Below are 26,143 nucleotides of genomic sequence, written 5' to 3'. Positions count from 1 at the left end.
ACTCTATTTGCTTAACATTACACTTGCTTCTCTTCTAAATTATAAATACCTTTAAAGGCAAAGGATCAAGAAAAGTAAGGTTTGTAGGTACCCAGGAGGATATAATCTGACTTTTTAATGTCTTCTAAGTCCCCTTATATGAAAATGTCTTATCTACCTAGTTTACAAATCAAAAGATACCTTACTTTAATATTGACTACTGCTCTCCAAGAAGCAACGCAACTCTCTCAGGAATAACACAGCATTTTATACTGAAGTACTTTACAAACTTACTTCAATGTTTCTATAGAAGATCTTTGCCAACTGTTAAAATTACCAAACATCTAACTGAACTTCTCATAACCTTATCAGCTTTTTATTTGTACACAAAATAGGATGCTAATATCTTATAACAGTTCAACTAATTACAATGAACTACTTATATAGATTTTTTTTTTTTTTCCTATTTCTGGCAGAATGACAACAATTCTACCTATTAGACCACAAAGACATTGCTCTTAAGGGAAACATTAAAAAAATCTCATAGTTAAATCCATGTATATTTCTCTTTAATCCAAACCTCTGATAATCTATTATCTTTTATAAAAAAAAAAAAAAAAAAGCAAAACAAAAACAACAATTGCAATAACTTTTAATACAAGAAGTCAATTCTGAAGCTTCCCGATATCGTTATCTGTTTGGCTTCCCATTTAAGAACGCAGTTAAATATTTTCCCTTGTTTTGCAAAAAAGCTGGATTGTTTTGATATACAAGACACCTCAGAACACAAGAATCTTGCAAGAACTATGAATTCAACATGGCCCAGAAACTTACATTTGAATTAAGGATTTGCTTTATTTACTATCATCAATAACTTTTGTTTACTATATATTTTTATTCAGTATCAAAATTTTGGCCCTAAAGCAACCAGTTTATATTAGGATTCCAGTGAAAAACTCTGGTGGCTGAAGAACTCTGTAATCTCATAAGATCTCTGTAAAGACAAGAGATAATACCATCTGCTCCTCCCTAACAGGCACAAACTACTTTTTTTCATACCGTAAAACTAGAGAGTATAAAGACGTTCAGCAATGTAACCAAATGCAATCAATTTCTTTTTTTTCTTTTTTTTTTTTTTTTTGAAAAACAGCATGAAATACAAGGCTTTTTACATATTCAAAAATATTCAGATATGAAATGAGGTAAAAGTCTTTTTATGTTAATCAAATAGCCTAATGCCAGCAATAGCTCTGCTATTTAGCAGCTCATGGAAGCTGCAATGAAGGAAGAGGAAAAAATGTCTGAATAAATCCAATCATAATAAATTTTACCTCCTCAGCCAAATTGTACCCCATTAAACTCCCTATTGAAACATTTCAAGTCTATGGGAAACTATAAATAGCACCATTAAATAAATTATATATATATTTTTAAAAAAAATAATGCCTAAGCACTGCTCACTGGACCACTGAATACTCTTACATGTTCCAAAAAAAATTCCTCTCCTGAGAAAAACACAGCATCATAAGAAACATTTCAGAGATTTATGGCCATGTGACATAAGAGATATTATGAAGAAAATAATTTTTTAGCTTAAAGTGTAGCAACTCTTATCAGGTAATAAAATATAGGGCTATTTAAGTGAACTGCCAAGGGAGGAGAACTTTAGACAAATGCTACACTAGGGGGACATTAGGTTTTGTTGCTATTTCTGTGATGTTAACACATTGATTACAACTTTTTTTCACTAATGAGCAGTAATTAACACTAATGAGCAAGTGAACCTATTTGGGTGATGCAGAGAATCAATTTACATTGCATTGCATGGTAAACTACTTAGATTGTATTGAATAGGTTTTCTTTCTACTAATTGAAATAAATTTGAAATAAAATGAGCCCCCAATACCGACCTATATACTAATTGAAGAGACAGAGTAAAAATGGAGCTCATGTATTTTACTGAAAATTATACTTTACATATATTTAGAGATACTTGTTATATCATATCCTAATTATTTTTAACTTAACAGTTATTCCCTTCTGGTGAGATGTGTATCTCCTTCCTGTTTTGTGGTTTTGTTTTTTTTTTTTAATGCAAATGCTCTTTCAAAATTGGATATTAATTTGTATGACCTTTTCAATATTTTTTGAAGAGCAGGTTGATTAACTAAAATTGTCTCTAAATATTTGACTAAAGAAGTGAATTAGTTTCAGATGTATTAATCTCATTTTGTTTTCCCTGCGAATATCTACTGCTTGCCTGCAGAAACAATTTTATAGAACTACAAGTATTTGAAGTAAATTTTAATTTGTTTTCATTTAAGTTCCTATGACGTGTACGTTTCATACGGTATGTGGCGGAACATGATAAACACAGTTTCCAAAAACCAGAGCACAGGGATACTGCAGGATCCTTTCTAGGAAGCGGAGAAGCAACTGATTGACCCACAGAAAACCCATTCTTTGAAGAGGAATCCATATTCCCAGCCACAGGGGCTGGGGACACTGAAGAGGAAGCAGTGCCCGTATAAACCCCTGTGGCTAACAAAGAACCGAGTTAGAAAGAATCTGTCCTGCTACATCCCCACTTCTCTCCCACCTACTGTCCTCTTTGGCACAGAAGTCGAATTCGCTGTCTGTCTCAACATCTCCTCCCACAACAGGTTTCCCTATCTGCCAAGCACAAGGCTGGGTTTACTCCCCATGCAGGTGAATATGTTAATGGCACACGAGCAGTTCCTCTGTGCGGCATCCCAGGGATAAACGCCACTAGCTGCCTTTGGCCCCAGGGCACGTGTCCTGCCAGTGATTCCCACCATCATTGCTGCTGCTCCGTCTGAAAACAGTCAGGAGGAACTCAGTCGGCAAGCAGAGAAATTTCAGTTCATAATTTAGGGAGGACTGCTTTATACGGAGGACTTCAGTTAAGTAGTATTTAAGACATTATTCAGTTAAGTTCAGTTAAGACATCATTCTGGCAGCATGAACAGTGGCATCCAGTCAACCCAGTTCAGATCTTTTAAGTGCAAATCACTGATTTTTTTTTTTTTTTTTCTAAGAGCAAACTATTTGTAAGAGTGGTAATACAACAGAGGAAGCGAGGATCTGAGATTAAAATTAGAAATGCACAAAAAAAGCTAATTATGTTCTACGAAATGTTTGCTCAACTGTTGTTAATGTTAGGAGCAATTTGGACATAGTCAGTAAACACCCATCGCAGCCAGGGTTATATCTCTTCAGCTGAATGGCAGATGTTAGTACCTCCGATATGGGGAAATGACTCAAGCTAAATAGTAAGTGAAAAACATGCACTCGCTGGTTTATGGTACTTTTCAGTACTCCCAGGCTAGTGGGATCCGTATTAATTCCCACAATAGTGTTTCATACAGATCACAACAATATTTCAAGCTCTGCGGAAGGAACAGTGACAAAAGTTAAAAAGCCAGAACTAATATTTACATAAGTTGTTGTCTCAAGCTGGGACGCTATATTTTCCTCCCTACTCCTCTCTCTCCCAGAAAATTTAAGATCTCAAACTTCAGTCAAGGCTTCAGAATTAGTACTTTTAACTATTAAAAAAAAAAAAAGAAAAAAGAAAAAAAAAAAAGACTGGTAAAAGTATTTAGCCTGAATAGTTAAGATGAGATTTTCCAAGGAGCATAATGAATGCTTCAGCTGCATTTTGGTTTAAATTAAGTGGCTAATTTATGTTATGTTTCTTTGTTAACTGCCATTGACGGGCAGGCGTGGATGCGGAACGGCAGTAACAGGTCCTGCATGACACGATTATTCACCAGAAAATGAATCTGGGGACAGACAAATACTGCTTTCACTTACAGCTGGATTAAAGTGCCTGGCATGGGCATTTTTAGTCAAGGCTGAGATGGTAGCTCCCAGAGTGAGCATTGGTAGTGTGTGGTTATGAATGGCAAGATTCAAACCGACGGAGCTCTGTTCAGCCACAATTCTCCAAATTCCGCCGATAGGCTTTTTAAAATTAGGTACAAATTTCCTTTCAAATAACAAAATCCTCTCAGATGCTACAGGGTGTTCATTTCTACCTTCGCAAAGTAAACTCTTCTCCTTACTGTTTGCAAGACTAAACAAAAGGAGCCTGAGCACATGCATCAAAGCCACCGAGTATTTTCACGTTGCTCCCTGTTATGGCTCAGGCTCTTCCATGCTGAATAAAAAGAATAAATTATAGGAAAGAAAATATGAAAGTGAACTGCAGGTACTGTTCTGGTTTCTGGTTGATCAGATGAACAGATTCCTATGTAAAAAAAACAACCTGAGAGAAAAATATTGCACCCCAGCTATTACTGGATCAGTCCTGATCTTTTATTTTAGTCTGATGTTGAGAAAAACATACATCTGTATGTTTGCAGCGTCAAAACCACACTGCCTGAATGGCATCTAACAATTTGCACAATAAACTCTCTGGGGCGTTGCACACAGTTGTATTGTGCTTAATGTCCTGGACTCTCACTCTGGCTCCTACACACTACGTAAATAAACAATTAGAAAGATCTAAAACATTTCAGGAAAAGTGGCAATAAATTAGTATCTCCACCTCAAGCTCAGTGGATATTTGCTGGGATGTACTTTGCATAGATAGGGCTTCAAGTTCAGAGAAAGCTGACTAGAAGATAAAAGATAACCTTCAAAGCTCTACTCTATCACTGAAAAATGAAAATTTCCCACATAGGTCTCCAATGGATTAGCAGCTTCGTTGTGTGCAAGCCCTCCCCATGGCTTTTCATTACATTTCATAGTCACTTAAGCCTTTTCCTAATAAAAAGACAATACCAAGGGTGAGATTATGAAATACTCCAAAGTTAAGTTGATAACAGTTTAATTAAATGTTGCTCACTAACAACATTTCTGGCATGACTCAGACAATAAAAGGGAAAAATGAATGCTGTAATTGCTTCTTTTGCTGCCTTTTCACAATCTTCTGAGATGCTCTTCCCATGACATTGCCTTTCAGAGCGTTCTGCAGAAGATCTCGTTACCTGACACGGTTGCTCAATTCAGTTTTACACTGAGCATGAAGGATTCATTTTGACTCTGGGTTAGGTATGGAGCAGGCTCTGCATGATCAGATTTTGTCTGCTGCTTTTTAATTAAAATACGAGGGGCAGGTCCTCAAAGGCAGTAAGCGAGCATAGCTCTGTTGAAGGGAGTATTTGCCAAGCCTTCTCCCAATGTCAATAGCAAAATCTTCCTATTAAATCCAAGCTGTACTTTCTACGGTGATGCACAGCTCCGTACAAAGAAGGTTCATGGCACTTCTTATAAGCAGGATTCATTCACTTAATAAAGACACTTCATAAATGCATAGTCCTTTGCTGTATTTATTTCTTCAGATGTTGCTTCATTCCTTCATGCTGCAAGTACTGCATAGTTTGTGCTCTATGTGCCACATAGTATGCTTTCACCCTACAAAGTCACCCATATGGATAAGCAGATTTCCCTAGTATCTCTACTATAAATTCTACTACAGTGTTAATTTCCTATACGCTATATTCTTCCCATACATAAGACAACTCTGATTCAATGTCAGCTTGGACATTTTACTTTGGGGTCAGTGCCTGATCATCTGCTGTTGTTGGAACAGGTGGCATGTTCCAAAATGTGCATCACTATTTTCTGTGGAAGACATGGAAAGGAGTGATTGAGTTTACATTTCCCCATAAAACTGGACTGCACTTTTGGCTTTGAATTATATAACACAATAATTTTGTACGTTAAAAACCTATATAGCCTTCTAGTAGATGTTCAGCATAATTATCCATTAATAAAGCCTAATAAATAATAATGATATACTACAACTGTGTTAAAACAATAGTACAAGGAGGTATATAAGACTTTTACCTGGGCAAACTGGAAATCTAAATAAAAGAATGCAGAATGTCATGGAAATTAAATAAGGAAAAATTATGAGTTCATTTTCAATAACAGAAATGCCTATAAAAATACGCACAAGATATACTATCACATGAAAAGCAGAATTAATTAAATCCCAATATGAAACTTAGCAATGGTACATTTACTAGGTAGTGTACAAAGCTGTGAACCACTCTGAATCAGACGCTCCTCTCTCATCTACAGAACAGCCAGAAAAAACACTTCTCGTGTTTGCAAAAGCAGAAACTTGCAGAAGTAGTTCAATGTATGACAGGTCACCACCCATGCTAGAACGACCTTCATTTGTCTCCTGATCATTCACCTAAAGGCACACTTTATTGATGGTTTTCCTCAGATCAACACTGATTTTCCGACTCCGAAGCAGACAGGCTCTAACACTTACTGAATTTTTTCCTCAGCAAAACTCCTGGCTTCACTTTTGCCATAAGAGCCTTCATTCTCAGACTCTCTTTTAGGGTCACAACAGGAAAAAAAAAAACCCCTCTTCCTCTACAACAGAATCACAACATTTCACAGGATCACTGCTGCCTTTTCAGCCGAGTACTCTGCCTCCTAACCAACACCAAAGTGGTTTCTCCTTGTTTTCTTGAAGAGGCGCTGGACTTCCCCCTCTGTTTTTAACTTTACCTTTCCTGCCTACATCAGCTTCTGTCTTAATCGATTTGGCATACAAACATGGGTCAACAGGAGGGATTACAGCATTTTACGACCTTGATCCATTGTGCTCCATGCTGAGCCAACAACCCGGGGAAGTAATCCCGCAGACGAGGGTGTTTTTCAGACACTACTTGTCTCCTCCCTAAAAAGCAGCAGTTTAGCAGTAGGTGCGGGAAGGCACAGCAGCAAAGAGAATAGCATCAGACATATCATATGCAGTATTTTAAAGGATAGAACATTATTTCTTCGCCATATTCATAACAAATGCTCTTGAAAACACCAAGCATAACACTAACAGTATAAACTAAATGGAATTTGTTTATTTTAGAAAGGTACTCCTGTGGTTTTGGCCACAGCTTCAATTGTTTCTTTATCCCTACCTAAGCCAAACTAGGCAGGTATTGGGGGATATACGGTCATATAGGAGCGATTGGTGCACATTCCCTATCAGGCAGCTACAGAGATGTGTTACACTGAGCCAAAAAGTGTCTATCAGCAGTTTCACAAAAAAAGGCTGGCAACTCTACCTGCGAGTGCTGAACCTACTACCACCATTAAAATCACGCGTGGACCTGCCCTCGCAGGTATATGTGAACATATCCTCCCATGAGTGGCAAGTGGGTGAGCAGCTCAGCTACTCAGCACAGCACTCGTGCCTCTTCGGGGAGGTGGAGGCATACAAGCACAGCTGCCAAAGCGGCTCTTACACTGCAGGCTATGGGCGGTGAGGCAGGGGGAAGCCAGAGAGCTGCTGAGCATATGTACGCTTTGCCTCAGGGAAGGATGGGGGCCATAAAAAGACACCCCAAAAAGCAGGTGGTACTGTTATTGAATAACTGTAAACTCTTCTACCAAGCCCTCAAAGTCAGAAGGCATCCCTCTATCAGCATGGTGTCTTCACACCAGCCCTCTCCGTGGGTAGAGCAGGAAGTAAATGCTAAGTCACGGTTATCACACCATGGCCAAACCTCACAGGCAGTGCAAGGATCTGACTTTCTCTAGTAATGGACTGTGTGTGACTGGTTCATCCTGGGAGCTGTCGTCTTCTTCAACAGCGTTAAAATAACAAACAGCGTAACCTCTTACCTGCCTTGTACTTTAGATTTTTAGAGTAATAACAAACTTATTAATCAAGAATGATTAAATTTAGAATTGAGTAAGAAACCATTTTTCTTTGTAATATTTCCTAGTAGTAGATGACCTGAAATGGTTCCTTTCTGCTTTCTGTTCAGAGAACAGAAAAAAGCAGCAGAGCATCCACAACACGATCGTCCACATTAATAGTATTCTTAAGGGAAGGGAAATGTACTTTCATAAATTGCTATAATTGTGCCTGGACAAAATGGGATGCGTCATTAGATGACGCATGATTAGATCAGTAGGTTTAGTTTTAGAATGACAGTATGGGGATTTTTCTCTGTGTTTGTGTGTAACAAATGAAAAAAAATGTGACTTTAATAAATGCATGTGCAGCTGCTTTAGCAAAAATATAAGCCAGAAGAGAAAGAAAAACTAGAAAGGGATTCCATAAAATAGAAGATAAATCTATACACTAGGATAGCTGATCTAGGTATTTACACAGACAAAAAAAAAAAAAAAAAAAACAAAACCACATAAGTTTAGTAATTTTCCATTAACAACTTTATTTCATTTTACTTGAGTCGTATTTTAGTTTATGAAACTTTTGATTTTAGACCTGATTCATCTGAGATTTTCTGTCAGGAATTAAGCTTTGTTTCATCTAATATAGTCATATATGTATACATCTAGCCACTTAACAAATTTTCATAAGGTGTAGGTGTACTTGCAGGTTATATCTTTCAATCCCCCCCCCCCCCCCCCAGCGTAAAAGGAAGCTTTCTTGACAGGCACAATGATCGAAGATGTGAATGCCAGGTTACATAAACAAACCACAATTACAGAACAGCACAAAGATCTCCGATTAAAACAAAAGGCTTTACAGAAAGGCACTATACTTTGAGAAGGAATTCAGCCATGTTTTGGATGGATTTGCCACATAACGTATTTCTCACAATTTAAAAAAAAAAAAAAAAAGAGAAAGAAAAAAAAAGCTCAACTGACTAGAAAAAAAACCCCAAACCGTGTCACAAAAGGGTGCTCAAAAGCCTTCATCTTATTCAGAGAATCTATCAGTGTAAATGACTTCAAATGTAAAAGTCATAGATTAAGGTAAGACCAGCATTGAAAATTTAACTATGGCCAAGAAAATTTCTGATTATCTTCCTTTCATATCTCAGGTCTGACACTGAAGATCTAGATTAGTACCTGCAAATAATTGCTTTAGAATAATGCTGTGTTGCAGCCTCTTGCCTCAGTATAGTATAAAATTTCAGAAATAAAATAATGGAAGTCATCATCTTTCAGTTCTAAATGTTTACAGATTCCCCCCCCCCCCCCCCCATATTAATAAGAATAAAACCCAATTTTAGGACATTTACATTTGCTCACTCATTGACTGGACACTGTTACACACTGCATTGTGAAACTTTAGCATTTTTTATTTTATAAATTTTGTTTTAGTTTTATTAAGACACTACTTCTTGAGAAGTAAATTTTTCTTCCACATTTACTTCTTTGAGTAAATACACTATTAACGAAAAACCTAATTCAATCAGGTCAGTGTTTTGTACTATTGTACTTTTATCTGCATAAGTTGATACATTATTAATAGATACTAGAGCACATTATGAACTTACATTTACAGTAGCTAATCCACAGTGCTGCAGAGTGTTAAAAAACCCAAACTATCGATCCGTTAGACCGTACAATGAACTAAAAAATTATTATCAATCAGTTCCGTAAAAAAAACATTCATTTTAATATCCTCCTGCTATAGCATGGGTTTGGTAATGGGATGGAGCTGGTATTTTTGACAACTCCCTGAAAGTTGCGTTACCCTCCCATTTCATCAGTGGAATGCCGAGTTACCCACCTCCTCTGTTACAAAAGCCAGAGGTTACATCACCGTCTTGAACGCAAACAAGACAGCAAATGGCATGAATGGGGAAGTGTAATATGAAGGGATTACTGGCATTATTGTTACGCAATATCAATGCAGACTGCCATCACTGATAAGGTGATTTTAAGGTATTTTAGAAGTCAAGATTAGCATCTGCCATATTTCAGTACATTTCAGTTACAATCATTTGATCTCACAACCTATTTCACTCCTCCTAGTAATGCCTCAAACTTACAGCCAAGATGCATTCTTACCTCAGGTTAAAACCAACTATGTTCACTTTCATGGGCACTTGCAGATTTTTATGAACATATCTGTGCGACATACCCCAGAATCTTGCAATATTCTCATCCTGGGAGTCAGATCAGCAGCCTAAAGGAGCCAGGTTATATCCTGTCATCTTACCCAACTTGGCACACTTTGTTACCTCTCAGGTTTATTGGTTTTCTTAGGTCAGTGCAGAGCACACATTCATGCCCCTTGTTTTGCTTGGGAAGTGACTAGCACTTTTGGGTACTACCAGAAGTACTTAATGAAATAATAATCATAATTAATAATCAAACTGCCTTTTTATACACTTTTTAAGCATCTTGATGAAAAGCATTCTAAAAAGAAGTTTAGCCAATATGTAAAATGAGGTGGGAAAGGAAAAGTTCTCCCTAAAGGGAGATCATTAGTCTTTTCTTCCTTTTGCTGATGCGTCGTCATAGAAACACCAGAAAAGAAAGAACAATCTATTAATTTCACTTGGATTTGAGTTGCTTGTTCACTGCCAGCATCCCCCATAAAAATGGGATAAATGCATCTCAGTCTAGAAGAATGATGTCATACAGCATCTTATGCAAACCATTTTAATAATACTAGTCATATTTGCTATGTAAATAATCACTAAACCACAAAAGATGAGTAAGATATGAAAGTAGAAATATTATCTAAAAAGTTATTTTAATTATTTTAGAAGTTACTAAAATTCTCTTAAAGTTCATAGATTTGGACTATACAATACAATTAAAGCAATTTAAATATAGACAATGTTAGAAAGGAAACAGCATAAGAGTAATCAAAAAAGAATCTATCACAGATTTTCAACACTGAGGCATGAGTCGATCCTGAATGTTAATCCACATTTCATGATTATACTCCTGATTCAGGCTATTGTGAAAGTATATGTCTATCAATAAAAGCACTTATGGAATAGATTGTGTGCTTGCTTAAAGCCTGTGCTTTAAATACTTTTTCAAGCTTATTTTGATGGCAGTCGCTAAAGTTTATAACACTTTTACTAAGGCTCTTTGAAGATGAGACTACATTGTTGAAACTGTTTCAAACAGTTTCTAATTCTGTTGTGCTAGACCCAAAAAATCTTTAAAGAATGTGGATAAATTGATGGTGACTCCTACTGTTCCTGGTAGTCCTATAACTGAATTCTGTTAAACGGTCTTATATCAGGACTCACAGCAAATTACATACTGTGTTTCCATAAACTGACTGTTAAGGTTGTTAAACTACTTAGCTTGTCTTTGTAGCCATTAGAAATCTCAACGCCTCCAGTTAATTTTTCAGATTTTTGCCTCAATACAGAAATTAATGTGAAATAAGGTACTAGGTGAGAAATTATCTATATCACAAACCCCTACTACATAAGACATCTAAAAAAGAATAACCTCCTAGCTCTTCAGTTATGATGATTACCTAAAATAATGTCCTGCAGCTCATTAATTTTAGAACCTGCTTTTGCATAAAGCTGATAAAATACTGTAGGTCTGGATAATTGAAAAGCAGCAGAGGAAGCTTTACTTTAGAATTACATCACATACTTTTTCTAGTAGTAAAATGACAGAAATAAATGAGGACTACTATGGTTTTGACAAGGTAAGAAAAGAAGGACTATCAAATCCAAGACTAAATAAATTTTCACCTACCAAAAGCACAACACTGTAAATAAGCAGAGAATTGAGTATCAATAAGCAATTATTTGTCTGAAATATAAAATATCAAGTAGTAGAAAATATATAATTTGAGAATATTTCTACACAAATAATAAATTAAAATGAGACATCTTAACAAGATATAAAGAAAAATCTTTTACCATTAGGATAGTCAAGCATTGGAACAAGTTGCCTGGAGAAGTCACACAGTCCCTGTTTTTTGAAGAATAAGTTGGATAGAGACCTGAGCAGCTTGGTGACACCTGAGCTGACCCTACTTTGAGCATCAGATTGGATTAGAGGCCTTCACATCTTCAGGTTCCACCCTGAATTATTCAGTGGTTCTGTGACTTCTATTTTACAAATATTTTTTAAGTAAACAGGAAAACTCACAGGCACACCAACTAATGCTCTAGAGGACGGAAGTTTCAGACAAGTGGGGAACGGAAATAAAAAAAGCGCACGAGGAAGCAAAACAGGTGGCATAAAGCAAAAAAACCCCACAAAAACAACAACCAAAAAACCCAAACCACCACATTTTTTTTAAATTACCACCTTTGTAAAGCTAAAGACAATAAGTATGAAGTAATATTCTCATATAAAAGACTAAGAATTAGAGAAAAAATATTTTTATGCTAGTAAATAATATATAATAGCTAGTAAATAATACATTATAGATCAGGAACCACTTCAAACATATTGCACAGGGAAGTTAGTGCATAAAGGCAGAGATAACAAAGAGGGAAGGGATACTCTAAACTATTTTAATAAGTATGTAGCTCCTCGCACTGCAGTGCCCCTCACAAATAACTAAAAGACAGTTGGGACCTTGGAGATAAACATGAGGTCAGCAAAAAGAACTCTGAGAAAAAAAGGCAGCTAGAATTTATTACTGAATTACAAAAGATGTTTTAAGCTCAAGCATAAAAGAAATAAAATAATAAGTTCTGAATAATAGATGCAGGTGTTCATATATGGACTTATAATTCAGAAAATTTAACACTTTTGGTAAGAAAAAAGTTAACATCAACAGCAGAAGTAATAGCAATACCAAAATAATGAGGGAATAAGAGACAGCTGCAAAGAGAGGTGTGCCAAACAATGAAAAATAAAAGGAAAAACAACACCTAAATGAAGTAAATAGCTAAAAAGCTGTTCTCTCAAGAACAGTGACACAAGAGTAATGAAAGTGAGGGACACACTCCTTTGAACAGCAGAAGACCTTGCAAGCAGGTCTATCGGCACAGCTGTGCTACCAATGGAAGCATCAACATTTTTTAGAACACTGAGACCAAAAGAATGAAGGATAAGATGAAGATATCAAAGAGATTGAGCAAGCAATAAAGATGACAAAAGGATAAATGAAAAGATTGATGGTACAAACCTTGATACCATAAAGAATATGGAGCACAGAATGGAAGAAAACAGTAATGTTACATCATGGGATGTATTTATGAGAAGATAATTCCAAGACAAGTGAATCATATGCTGGTATTTTCATGAATTTTTATTAGTGTACTTTATTGAGAGAAGAAACTCTATAAATTTAAATGGAAGCATTAAAATTATGAAAGAATTAGGGAAGCTGAGCATATTGGGGTGGGTGGGTGGGGAGGTAAGGAATGAGCTTCTTAAAAAGTGAACTGTTTCCCCATCACATTCTTCACAGTACTGAAAAGGGGAACAGACTATGTCCCCATTTTTATGCATGGGTGACATGGTAAACCAGCACTACCAAAATCCAGGAACACAGGCTAAACGTGCAGCAAGGTATCTGGAGCACATTTCAATCCTAAATTCGCAGACTCAGAATAGTAGGGGTTGGAAGGAACCTCTGGAGATCATCTAGTGCAACCCTCCTGCTAAAGCAGCATCTCCTAGAGCATGTTGCACAGGTGGGTTTTGAATATCTCCAGAAAAGGAGATTCCACAACCTCTCTGGGCAGCCTGTTCCAGTGCTCGGTCACACTCAAAGTGAGGAATTTTTTCCCTCATGCTCAGATGGAACTTCCCATGTTCCAGTTTGTGCCCATTGCCTCTTGTCTTGTCACTGGGCACTGCTGAAAGGAATCTGGCCCCATCCTCTTGACACCTGCCATTTAGATATTTATAAGCATTGATAAGATCCCCTCTCAGTTTTCTCTTCTTCAAGCTGAAGAGACCCAAGTCTCTCAGCCTTTCCTCATAAGAGAGAGATGCTCCAGTCCCCTCATCATCTTCATGAGGCAGTTTGTCACAATAAGTTACAGCTGCAAACTTGAAGGTGATTCTGAATTTTCTTTGCAAAAGGACTGTTAGATCCTCACTGCACACGAATGAACAGACCGAATGGAATGATTACTGAACTGATTCATGGACTACAGATGCTAAATCCAATCCATAAAGGTATTGAGACAATGAAACAATAAAAATAGCTGATACATGAATACTACCAAGTCCTAAAAGATATAAAAAAATTACAAATCACTTGAAAAAGCAAGCCAAAGGCATTACATTACTCACCCGTTGAGCAGAACAACACCTGCCATAAAAGTTGAATAAAGCAGCATTGATGACAAGGCATGCATTTTAATTGTCTTTCAGAGGTCCTCTATCCACACCAATGCATCATCGTCAATTAACAAACTTTGACCCAATACTGAGAAGTAAGATATTGCTCTACCAGCATAGTTCTTGCAAATCACTAGTCATATTCCGCAAACCATTTATAAGTAATAGAATTTACACATTTTTATTGAGGTTTTCATGAGATAATATAGTCTTATTGGAGCAAAATCTTGAGTAGAACATGTAGCTTAAAATAAGTAATCTTGGGAAAAACAGATGAATAGCTAATTAACTTCAAAGAAACAGCATAACTTAAGACAAGTACATCCACCTTTTCTCTTCAGTTCACCCTTAAGTCATTTCTTGGAATAAATTAATTTAAAATGGCTTGATTAGTTTCTATAGGATTTTTAGGGAATTCACTCACCTTTTCCCACTAAAGGTCAGCCATCTTATTCCAGACAGGATACATTACTAATTAAAAGGATCAGAGTACTACCTTACCTTGAAAAGAGACTCTCCTTCAGGCAAGAGAAATTTTAAAAGCACGCTAGAGAAATTTACAGGAAAAAAAAAAAAAAGACTGAAATAAAATGTTTACTACTTTTGGTGATTTTTCTCTTTATCATTCATTAAATAAACAGTTAACTGAGGATACTTTCTTGTTTTTGTCTTAAACACATGGCCCAAAGTACAGAAGCATAAAGAAACTTCATGCAGCAAAACTAGCAGGAGTCACAGTGCTGTTCTCACTGAGGCAGGTTATTCATTTGAGTTGAATAAAGCCTTTTTTTTTTTTATGGTACACACTCTAACAATGCACTACGTGCAACTATTTCTAGATCAACAATTTTAAAAGTCTACCCTGTAAGTCCACTGTACTGTACAACATTTCCAGCACAGCTGGCTTTATCTGCAGTAAATAGACTCTACCTTACAGACTCAAAGAAAAATGTGGCACAAGACATCTAACTTTTCTCATCAGAAGCAAATCGTCCTTATCCTGAAAACAAATTTAAATTAGTTGAATGAGAGTAACGAGCACAGTGTAGAATAAATACAGAAAACAAAGGAGCTGGTATTTTTTCATTAATATCCCATGCAAGTGTATATTATAGTGATAAATACATATTTTTGTTTTTCCAAAGCTGATTAACTGTATTAACACTGCTGTATTCATTTTCTGAGCATTCATATTTTATGAGCTAGGCAAGTTAACGTATATTACAACTCCCATTTTTCAAATGCTGTATCACTTCTGGATACAGGAGAGGACATTACAATTATAAACAAGTAAAACTTCAGAGTGTGTGTGTTACACTCTCCATTAAAGTTAAGCAGAGCAGCTGTGATACAACTGATTTGTAGTTACCCCTGTAAACAACAATACACACTTAAATAGTGTAAGTTACATTGATCAGTAGATTTATGAAACTGCAGGGATACAGAAAAAAAGGAAAGAATGAGGTGGGTACATAAGATAAAAGGTAGGGAGAAGAAGAATGAACGTTCAAGATAGGAAAGGAAGATACTCCTAGCTTTGCACAATTACACACAGTTACACATACATTCTAGGTTTTGTAACTACTGTTGAAGGATTTATCTGATTTCCAGTTTTAGGTGATTTGGAGCCAATCAGGAAAAGAACAAACTCACTTCATTTGTGAATACAGTCACACATCTTGATTTCAAGTTCTGTAGATTACTTTAGAAATAACAAAATGATATTGAAATATCCATTGACTTCCATGTGTTTTACTCTGAAATCATGAGCAGGACAAAAGGAACTCTTATTAAGTTCAACACTGCAATTCTCAAAATTTCCAGTCAACTAACACTCTGAAAACACCCAAAGTCTTTGTAGGCATTATTTTTAAATATTCTTGGCTTGCACAGAGATACTTAAGTCTTTACAGCACTGAAGAACTTGGTGCTTATCCCAAGGCACAGCAGACTGGCAAGAAGGCTGCAAGTGCAGCTGGCCACCGCAGAGGATGGAGGTAAGGCTCAGGCAGGGCAGCGTTCGGCAATGCGGTATGGAAGTTCTTCAGCTGATTTAACTCCATGTTCCTTTCATGACTTAGAAGCTTGTACTTCTGGAGACTAAGGTCTTTATTTCAATGACAGAAGGAAACAACTTACAGTCCTAGCCATTAACAGCAATGTGTGGGAAACTACTAATAGAAGTATTAATGCTCTTAGTTGCAATTAAACTTCTTTTCTCTCTCTTCCATCTCCTCTACAAACTGCTTGGTCTAATTGATTTAGTCCAGCTCTTTTCTATCTGTTATTTTGAGGTGATTTTTTTTTTTAATTTTTTTTTATTTCTGTCAAACAGTGAAGACCCTAAATTGTTTCAGTTAAATCTGCTGAGAACGTCAGTGTTGTCAACATTATATGCTCTTCTATTACCAGGTTATTATTTTAGCTTTTCATTTTGATTTACCTTTCTATTTGAATGTGAAATGCAAAATTACTAAGAGACCTGAAAGAATAACCATAGAGTAATACTATATTACAATAGTAAGACCAGGTTGGATGAGGCTTTGGGCAACGTGGTCTAGTGGAGGGTGTCCCTGCCTGCAGCAGGGGGTTGGAACTAGATGATCTTTAAGGTCCGTTCCAACCCAAACCATTCTATGATTCTATAACAGAGTTTACTTGCTAATGTAGGCATGGAGTAGTACATAATTAACTTATCACAAAAATAAAAAAGGATCCTATTAATTCATATGAGAATGACTGGATAACTGACACAATAACCACAGTGACTAAACTACATGGGCATGATCCAAATGGTGTTTGAAAATTCTGAGTCCATACTAAATGAAAATACCTTATGGCAATTAATTTTACCATTCAAAGATGAAAAGTCAGCACTGGTAAACAAAAAAGCCCATCTGTGATCTGCATGCAACAGTTTGCAGTTCTGTAATTATTTAAATGTTGTTAAGAATTGAGCACACCAGAACAATACATGCATGCTACTACACTACTTGTTTTTCCCCCCCCTCCTTTGCTGCTGCTCAGGCTTGTTTCCCAGATAACTGTTGAGATGTCTAGTCTGAAGCAAATAGTGATAAATACCCTGGGTAACTGGACAAACAGTGATTTTTCAGCACAGACAGGTTAGTTTTGAAATGGGGATAAAACTGATGCTGATAGGGACAGGAAATGGGATCATGAGGCAATTTTCAATTATGATAAAAATAATTTTATTAAAAAAATCAGCCAGAATAGGAATAATATCTCTGCACTTCTCCACGTGCCAATATCCTACAGCTCCTGCAAAAGAAAAGAAAAGGAAGTACATGAAAAAATAATTTAGTGTTCTACATGGTGCATTGGTAATTTTTCCATACTGCTTACCCTTCTCCTCTGCTTCCAGCAATTACTGGGAGGACACTGTCTCTACTCATTCTAGGCACAGAGGACACAGAAAGATTTAGTTCACTGTCAGAAACATCAATTTTTCTATACAACCATAATATACATTACAAGCGCACCACTGTCATGGAACATTTATTGTGATACTTACCTTCTGCTTTCCAAATCCTTGCATCATTTACTGGATGAGATTTGACATCTACATAACACCTCCAAGTAGGAAAAGGACAAAGTAACACTGATTCACTGTGGCTGCGTAAACAGGGTACAGCTCTGGCACATGGAGCCTCTTCTCCTGTAGCAAGATAACTTCAGTACACAGTAAACAACCTTCTACTAGTAAAAACTCCCACCCTAGCAGCCTAACAATGCATTCCAAGTTCTCATGGGCATGTCCAGATTGTACTTACTACTTTGAAGCCTCCTCCCAGGTCCTCTTTCAACTTGAAATATAAAGTCTCACCGGCAAGTCTTCTGGCAGCTGTCTTTACCATCACCTTTGACATGCAGATCTCGCCTTTGTCCTGCTAGGCTTGTTTCAGCAGGGTACAATATATACAAGTCACTGTCTACATATTTTTGCATCTGGTTAAACTGCAGCTGAGCCCAAACAAGGCCAAGAGTAAAATCTGAACGTTGCAAGTCATCTAATTGCATTACATACCCTCATGGTGTCAGTTTTAACAATTCCTCAAGCTCAGTGAAGCATTTACCTAAATATCACATTCAAAACGCAGTTTAGGAGACTGACTGGGTATAAGGTCACATTTAAATACACGGCTGTCTGTTCAGTGTCGGTGCCATCCAATTACCTGTATTTCATGATAAAAAGTGTTTACCTCTGAGATACACCAGCCACGCAGAAACCTAGGGCACATGCCTAATCCCAAACCAGAATGTACACGTAATTCGCACCCACAGAGACACACTACAACAAAGCCCCTCTGCGTGCAGATGAGATGCTGTGGCCTCAGCTGAAATCCAGCCTCGAAGCACACATCCTTTCTCCCCGAGGTGACAATACAGCATGAACATTCTTGAAACCAGCACCATGCAGAAGAGGTTTGTACCTGGCACTAGGAGTTAAATGGAAACTTACCTGGAGGCTTGTAGACAATATCCATTTTTAAGGCTTCAAAAATACTCTTTTCTAATCCACAGATAACACTTTGACCTTACTCCCCCAATCAGCACATAAGGATACTCGCTACACATTCGCATTAGAAGTGACGACTAATGGTTATATGTAGCTTTACTGATGACATACACCCACTTTTACACCCCGATACCCTCCTTAATGCAACCAGCGCCTCCTTCCAACCCAGCCCCCAGCAACACAGAGAAACTCAGACCAATTCTGGCTTTCTAAACTTGTCAATGTACTGTGTTAGGAATTTTTTTTTTTTTTTTAGTTTCCATAAGTTTCATCATAAATGATTAGTAGCTTCAATTAGAGAAAGTAGAAGAAACCAAACACAAAGGAAAATCACCAGAGTAAGTTACATATATTAACATCCATTTATCCACAGAGTTCACAGCATTACTATTTTGATAAAGCACTACAGGCAATTAACAGCACACATAAGTTAACCACATGGCAAATCTTAGTCTTGCCTTTTAAAATTAATGCATGTTCATCCAACCCAGTTCATTGCCAATACATAAAATACAGATAAATTGGACAAATGACATACCGAGAAAAGTACAGATGGTAGCACCGAACCAAGATGGTAGCTAGGTCACAAAATATCTAGAGATAAATCTCTCCCTCCCACTAAGCCAAAACGAAACCATATCCCCCAAACTGAGCCAAGATGCAACACGTTCACCAGATGCACGTTCACTTTCATTTAAGAGGTACATTTTCTTAAACAGTTACAACCACCGGCAGAGCTTTCTCCAGCCCCTGAGGAACCTCTGCTTCATCCATTACTCTTATAGCACACAGACATCAGCTGTTATTATAAAACTCTCTCTTCTGGTGTTCACGTCTCTTTTCTCTAGAGGTGATAAATGACTCTTCTTCCCAGCTAAAAGAATCCTGTGGAAAGTGCTGAAGAGCTGAAGCCATTTCATGCCCCAGGATACTATTGTTGTTTTGCAGCATACTTAAAAAGGACAGGTATTTCACAAAGCAAACAGGAAGACAAGGTCCCAAGAGCAGAGCCTTTACTAAATTTGAACAGGTAAATTCAGAAGACAGTAATGAAAAGTTGGGGCAGGATGAAGAACAAAGGTGTTCAAGGAGCAATGACAACAGCGGTAGTAAACATTACAAGTATTAATGCTTATCAGAACAGCCCCTCTGAGTTCTTCAGGAATTTATTGAAGGAGTACAGATGAAATATTTTAAATGCTTATGATCAAGAACAATATAATTATTAGACAGATATGCTTTGATAGTACTGGGGGATGATAGCAATCAGAATCTCTAATAATAGATTTTGTGTAAAGAGGAGCATAAAAACAGTCAGTATGCCATATTACCAGGAAAGGATCTACCTACTTTATATCTTAAAAAAGGAATACATGGAAAACAGAACTTTATTTTTTAAACATATGTCCTTTAGAACGTGTACATTCTTTGCTCATGTAACTGAACATTCATCCTCTCTTCCAGTGAGGACAGGAGTGTTACAGGGTTTCATAACAGGTAAGAGCTGCTAAATGGTACCGAAGGCTAGGACCATCCATGCAAACACTGGTTATTTATTTTCATTGTCTGTTTGCAACTGCAAGACATGGAGTTTCAGAGGACAACTCACCAGCTGCACATTTTGTGAGCTGTGCAGGAACTAATGAACTTTGCTTTTTTATTTCTTCGCAAATGGGAAAATATTAAATTGTTGCAGTCTTGCTTATACTGCCCATCGGCAAAACCAACTTTTGCAGTTTGGAAAAATCAAAATGCACCTGTCACAGTGCGTGACACAAGGTCACAGAGTCAATTTAGTTAACTGGATCATGTGTTCCCGGAGCCTTAGGCCTACAACCATCTTATCGCAATGAGGAGGCAGTGAGAATCAGCACAGTGAAAATGAAGCATGCACCATCTTCTCCGATATTAACAACTGCTCAGAGTACAGAAAACTAAATATATTTCACATTGTAGTCATTTCAAGGAGATATATAAATTTTAATAGGATCCCATTCTTGAGTTACTTTATTGCTCTGCTCAATTAAACGTTATTTAATGATTCACTACTTACAAGGGTATTATATATCATTCATACTCCATTGACTTCAGTGAAGCTTCCTCTGATTTTTTCAGAAAAGATAACTAGTTCTAAGGAAAAATATTAATTTCCTGTGTAAGGCCTAAGAATCAGCAAGTTAAAAGTAGCAACTAAATATAGCAACTGCTGTATTATTTTTGCAGTTCACATATGGGGAGATTCAGGTTATCACATCATAATTATTTACACCACTGTTATTGGTTTAACTGCTAAGCAGCCTAGAGGATGAGGACTGTTTCATGTAATGACTGTATTTTCATCACAACCGTAGCGATCTGCCTGTTACGCTTTCTTGGGGCATTTTATTTTCAACTGTATCCATTGTAAATTACTGTTACAGAACAAAAGATAAAGATTCTGGATCATCGGATTAGGTGGTGTAGGTGAATTGCTGAAATAGTCATGTTTTTTCATGTGTTGTAGCAGGTTATTCCAATACTCACTCACCTTCACGTTTCATCCCTTAACACATCTTAACTCTACTCATTCTCAGTGTAAGAAATGAGTAAAACTGACGACTCCTTGTCTCGGGCACTGCCTCTTTGCACAGAACACTTATTTCCAAAGATCACTCTCAGGCTTTTGCACCTCCTCGTATCTGGCAGTTAAAGCAACGATTTCACTCTGCAGCTGGGACCACATGCACGAGGTCAGTCTCCACAGGTCAGCTTTCAACTGCTACCTGTTGCACCAAAGTAACCTGATCAGCCACATTGGCTATCAGAGATATTTGGCTTCATCACCAAATTTTCCATCAGAGAAAAATAAACCATTCAGCCCTGAAGTGCAGTTAACCACTTGGGTCAAAAAATGATAATAAGCTGTAGATACTCATATCTCCATGCTATCTAATGCTAACCACACATCACTTTGTTTTCTCATTGAATAAAAGCTGCTTCTTTCAGTCTTTTTACAAACGCACTGCCTCACGTGAACATTACCAACAGCCAGCCTGCTTTCAATTGACGTGAAACTGTTAATACAAGTAGATTTCCAGTGTGCAGGAACACTGAAAATATTTACTTACCTTTGTGTTGCAAATTTAAATAGAATTGCATGCATCATCATTGGTGAGACACTGGGACCCACGCAGACGTGTGCACCAACCCAGACCAGGTGCATCGCACTCCTGCGTGAGCTGTACGCTGCTCTCCCGTGCACCGCTGTGCTCTCTTACGAGGAACCGGGGAGCACAGGCGAGGAGGCAGCTAAGTCTGCACCCTCTTGCAAGGAAGAAACAGTTTCTGTGTTACACACCAGCAGAAGATATTCCCCAAAGAGCTGAGGAATCTAAATGCAGAAAGTCTGACAAAAATTACTGTAACTGAGAATCTAAGGCACAGAGAGATTTAAATACCTCGCCCAAAGCCTTTGCGGAAGATCGCATCAGAGATGGAAATTGAATCTAGCTCTCACGAGTGAGTATCAAACACAAGGCTTTTTTTTTTTTTCCCCCTCTCCTTCTTTGAGGTACTAGAAAGTGTAAAGCATTTCCTTATCACCAGAAATTTCATAACGGTTGGCCAGTCTGATCACAATACTTAAATCCACGTTTTTAAGGACGTAGTATCCCTTGAATGCATACTTGGCTTTCATTTAATTCAAGATAAGCTGCACACGCATACATCAGAACCGTACGTGAATAGTTACATTTACAACATTTTAAAACAGATATGCCACGTTAATATGCCTGCATTTATCTCTGCAATCCATACAAAGAAACAGACACTGCAAATCAAAGCCAGCAACAACATTAAAGTATCACGCATTCATGTTTGGGAATGCACAGTATTGAATATTGTATGGAACATAAACCTGACAATATCCAAAAGGGGAAGGGGATGTGAGAACATGCGAGAGGTTAACACAACAGTCAACGTGGTAGATAAACTGAATGCATAATTCTTGTTCAGTAAGTCCTGCACGTGAGACCTAAGGATCTGGTAGGAAGCAGATTTCAACAGGTAATGGAAAAGCAATGTACACAGCCCCTAACTACTGAGCTCTGGAACTGGCTGCCACAGGAGCTTGTGGGGGAAGACAGCTGTTCACAAAAGGATACACAAATTCATGGACAACAGATGCCTAATAGGACAGTAAAAGGACGGGGTAGCTATATACACTCCAATGATTCTTGAGAGTCTAGCAAAAAACCTGACTACGTTCACCTACTTTCCTTGGTGAACGTACACTAAGCTAGATGTGTAGCTAGCGTACATTTCATCTGTCCCCTGGGGCACCTCTATAGGGAGATGTTCCTATCTACATGAGATTTTAGCTTTACCTACTGTGGAAGGAGTTCAACCTTCCCTAGGAATCCCAGCTTACATGGTTTTCCAGCAAAATTTCTGGAAGATGACAATGGAAATGGAATTCCTAAGGCAACTGAGCCCACAAATGCAATGAAAACATTAGACAGAGTGCTCCTCTGTGTGTGGGTCACACACAAACAAGGTTAAGCTCTGCAGCATCTATACCTTGTTATTTCTCATAATTGGAAAGTACTCTCCCCACTAATTGCAATTATATTCTATAGTATAGAAGTAAACTCGCGGGAGAGGCTTTGCATGAGTGGCCCTAATTTGATGAGTATATTTGTCATCTGATCTCTCTGTACACAGGGTGGGATTTGTGCTTTGCTATGCGTGCAGTAATGATTCCATATGTGCTTACACTTCGTAAGTAATTCTTCAAAAAGATAGGAGGAGGGTTTAAGAAGCACAAGCATTTCACTTTTCCATATGATTCTGGAACTTGCTTTTCTCTAGCCCACAGAAAACCACCTCAAGCCTCATTTTAGACTGCTGTCATAATATTTTCAGGCTCGAGACACAAGATTTCATTAATTTCTATACCATCAAGATCTGTTCCAATATTAAATAAGAGAATCAGAAAGCTGCTCATATGAGAAGACTACTCTGAGCCAAGACTTCAGGGCTTGGCTTTATTTCAAGTCTTAAAGAGATGTCTTTTAAAAAAACCCAGGAAACTAAAATGCTCAAAATAAAGTTAAAATAATTCAGCTTTACCTCCTAGGTAACACTTTCCTGCTTCCTATGGAAACGGTCACTCTAAGAATCCTATATATATTCCTTATCCTGTTTCTTTTATATACATGCTTGTCCTTCAATTTGTATGCCTCAAGACTGGTGCTTACAATTTAAGCAGTAAAACTAGGATATAATGAGAGCCTTTAAAGTAACCGTTTCCCAGTTGTGCTTGTCCACTAAGTCTGTGAAAACAATTGCATCAATTCCACCAGTACTTAAAAAGTTTCATATAAAGTGAAGTGAAACACCAAACTTCTGGAGATCACAGAATAGTACTCTAGAGAGAATTCGTCTCTAGAGAGAAGACAGTTCTCCAGGTACGCCACACAAGTTCAAACGCAGTAGGAAAAAATCCCTCAACCTGCTGGCTATCCTCTTGCTAATGCAGCCTGCCACACAGTTTATACTCATCGCCATATTGGTTTCATGACAATTTATTCTCAACTTCTCAACAAAATCCCCATATCACCACTTACAACCACTAGGCTATCATAATTTTATTTTTAAAATCTAAAAAAATTAAGTAAAATTCAACATAGGGAAAGGACACATTAAAAGGTTTTGCTTTTGTTTTTTTTTTTTTATGATAGCCGTATGAATTTGCAAGCTTTTTATTATATGTTTTAAGTCATGCTTAATGGTTTATGCAAACTGTTTTTAAACAAATGATGCACCAATCTACGAACTCTGCTAAGGACAAACCTTGGCTTCCTCAAGGAAATTATCTATGCTGCCTGCAGATCAGCAGCTGAGAGGTGAGGCGGTGACCTGTTAAGCCTATCATTCCATCAGGCTATGAATACATTACACTGAGTCAATAGAACATCATCTTTTCCTTTCTAAAATTATAACAAGCAATTATTCACTCCTGTTTTAGGTTTTTCCTAACCCAAAGTTAACTAATTTTACGGAATCACAGATATTTGTCCCTTTTCTTAAAAGTATTCCTCTGACTTGTCTGTTAAAAGCTAATGAAATGGTTCTTATTAAACCTAGTTACATTTAACATTGCAATCAACACCAAATTCTGGAAAAAAAAAACAAACCCAAAAAACACGACTAATGGAAAATTTACTGTCCTTTACATGAAGATAGGAATTAACTCTTTTCTAAAATCTCATATAAAATATTATTCCTCAAATTTAATGATATAGCCATATAATCTTTATATTGCATTTCATTAAACACCAATGAAATACCAAAACATCGTTATATACTTTTTAAGCTCTCTTGCAGTGGACAATCTTAAATTAATTTCAAACGTAGTTGATAAATATAACAGGAGCCCAATCCAGTCTTCCAATTAACCTTCGCGTACTTTGGGATAAAGCACCAAGATAAATATTGGCAAGTGAAAGGAAGAGAAATGAAAACTTACCCATGAATTCAATTCCTAAATGGTCTGCTATACCCAAGAAAGCATGTAAAAGAAAAAAGAAAAAAAGAGATGGAAATGTTAGAAATAGACCAAAATGTAAATATCACCTTTATCATCACTGGTAACACCCAATATTTATTTGGCAGAGCTGCAGAACGCAATGCAGGGCCAGGGGCCCACTGTGTGGGTACTGGTCAAAAAGAAAAGCCTCACCCTGCCCTTTGAAGGGCAATCCAGCTGTCACAGAAGGGACGTGTATTTTGGGAAGGCCAAGAACGCCTTTACTCGTTATATTTGTATGCCACTGAAGTGCCTCAAGCCAGCTACCTACAGGAATTTCATGTTCTCTTCCTCTTGAAACTCCTTGCTCAACGTGCTAACTTTTAACGTTTTTAGAATATTAACTGAATTTACCACGTGGAGTTCAAAACATTTCAGGACCCTTTTTTTCACAGAAGAAATTAGAATATGCCTCCAACAGACACATGTTTTAGTGCAAAGTAGATTTGAATTTATATAAAAGAGTTACTAATTTTAAGTCAATAGGAAGTATGTTTAAGTTGATATAAATAACAACAAACTCTCCATCCTGCAGGGACAGGGCAACAGAAAAAATGATAATGGATTTTTCAGAGCTGAGTGTGTAAGGAGAAGTAGCTTCAAGTTCAAACTGAAACCATGGAAGGCCAGACATTCAGAAAGGCAGCAGAACACAGTTCTCTTCTATGCTAGACTTGAAATATTTTGCTTTTCCATGGGAGGTAATAATTCGCATTATAATAAATAAAGAAGGAACTTTTTCTCAGGAAAATGTAATTTTTCCCTTTAAAATATAATAAAAGCAAAATATTTTAATTGTGTTTGTCTTCCTTTCAATTTACAGTCACATTTCCTTGACACAGAACAGATTAATACATGATTTTGCCAGTTTCCGAGAGCAGTTCATGTGGAAAGGCATGTAGGGAAAGAGCAGGAGGGTTACAAGAAAGACAGAGCAAGAATGATGTGAAATATTTGGGTTTCTGCTGAAAATGCTGGGGGTGATTCACCTTTTGCAACCTTTCAATCCT

At 37.2% G+C, this 26,143-nt stretch overlaps 1 protein-coding gene and 1 long non-coding RNA gene across 2 annotated transcripts in view; both read right to left on the bottom strand.

Moving 5' to 3' along the window:
• Nucleotides 1-26,143, bottom strand: part of NRG3 (neuregulin 3) — a 411,246-nt gene that overhangs the window by 54,473 nt on the left and 330,630 nt on the right. The window contains 1 exon segment of the mRNA XM_075758695.1: nt 25,074-25,100. Coding sequence (XP_075614810.1) covers nt 25,074-25,100 — 27 coding nt within the window.
• Nucleotides 17,035-24,696, bottom strand: LOC142602636 (uncharacterized). Its single transcript, XR_012836388.1, has 3 exons — nt 17,561-24,696; nt 17,392-17,442; nt 17,035-17,307 (listed from the first exon to the last, which is right to left on the bottom strand). It is a non-coding gene; the product is annotated as an uncharacterized LOC142602636 (long non-coding RNA).

This window comes from Balearica regulorum, chromosome 7, assembly GCF_011004875.1.
Source record: "Balearica regulorum gibbericeps isolate bBalReg1 chromosome 7, bBalReg1.pri, whole genome shotgun sequence".
Taxonomy (NCBI): Eukaryota; Metazoa; Chordata; class Aves; order Gruiformes; family Gruidae; genus Balearica; species Balearica regulorum.
The sequence above is the reverse complement of the archived record's forward strand: the minus strand, read 5'-3'. Positions and strand labels throughout refer to the sequence as shown.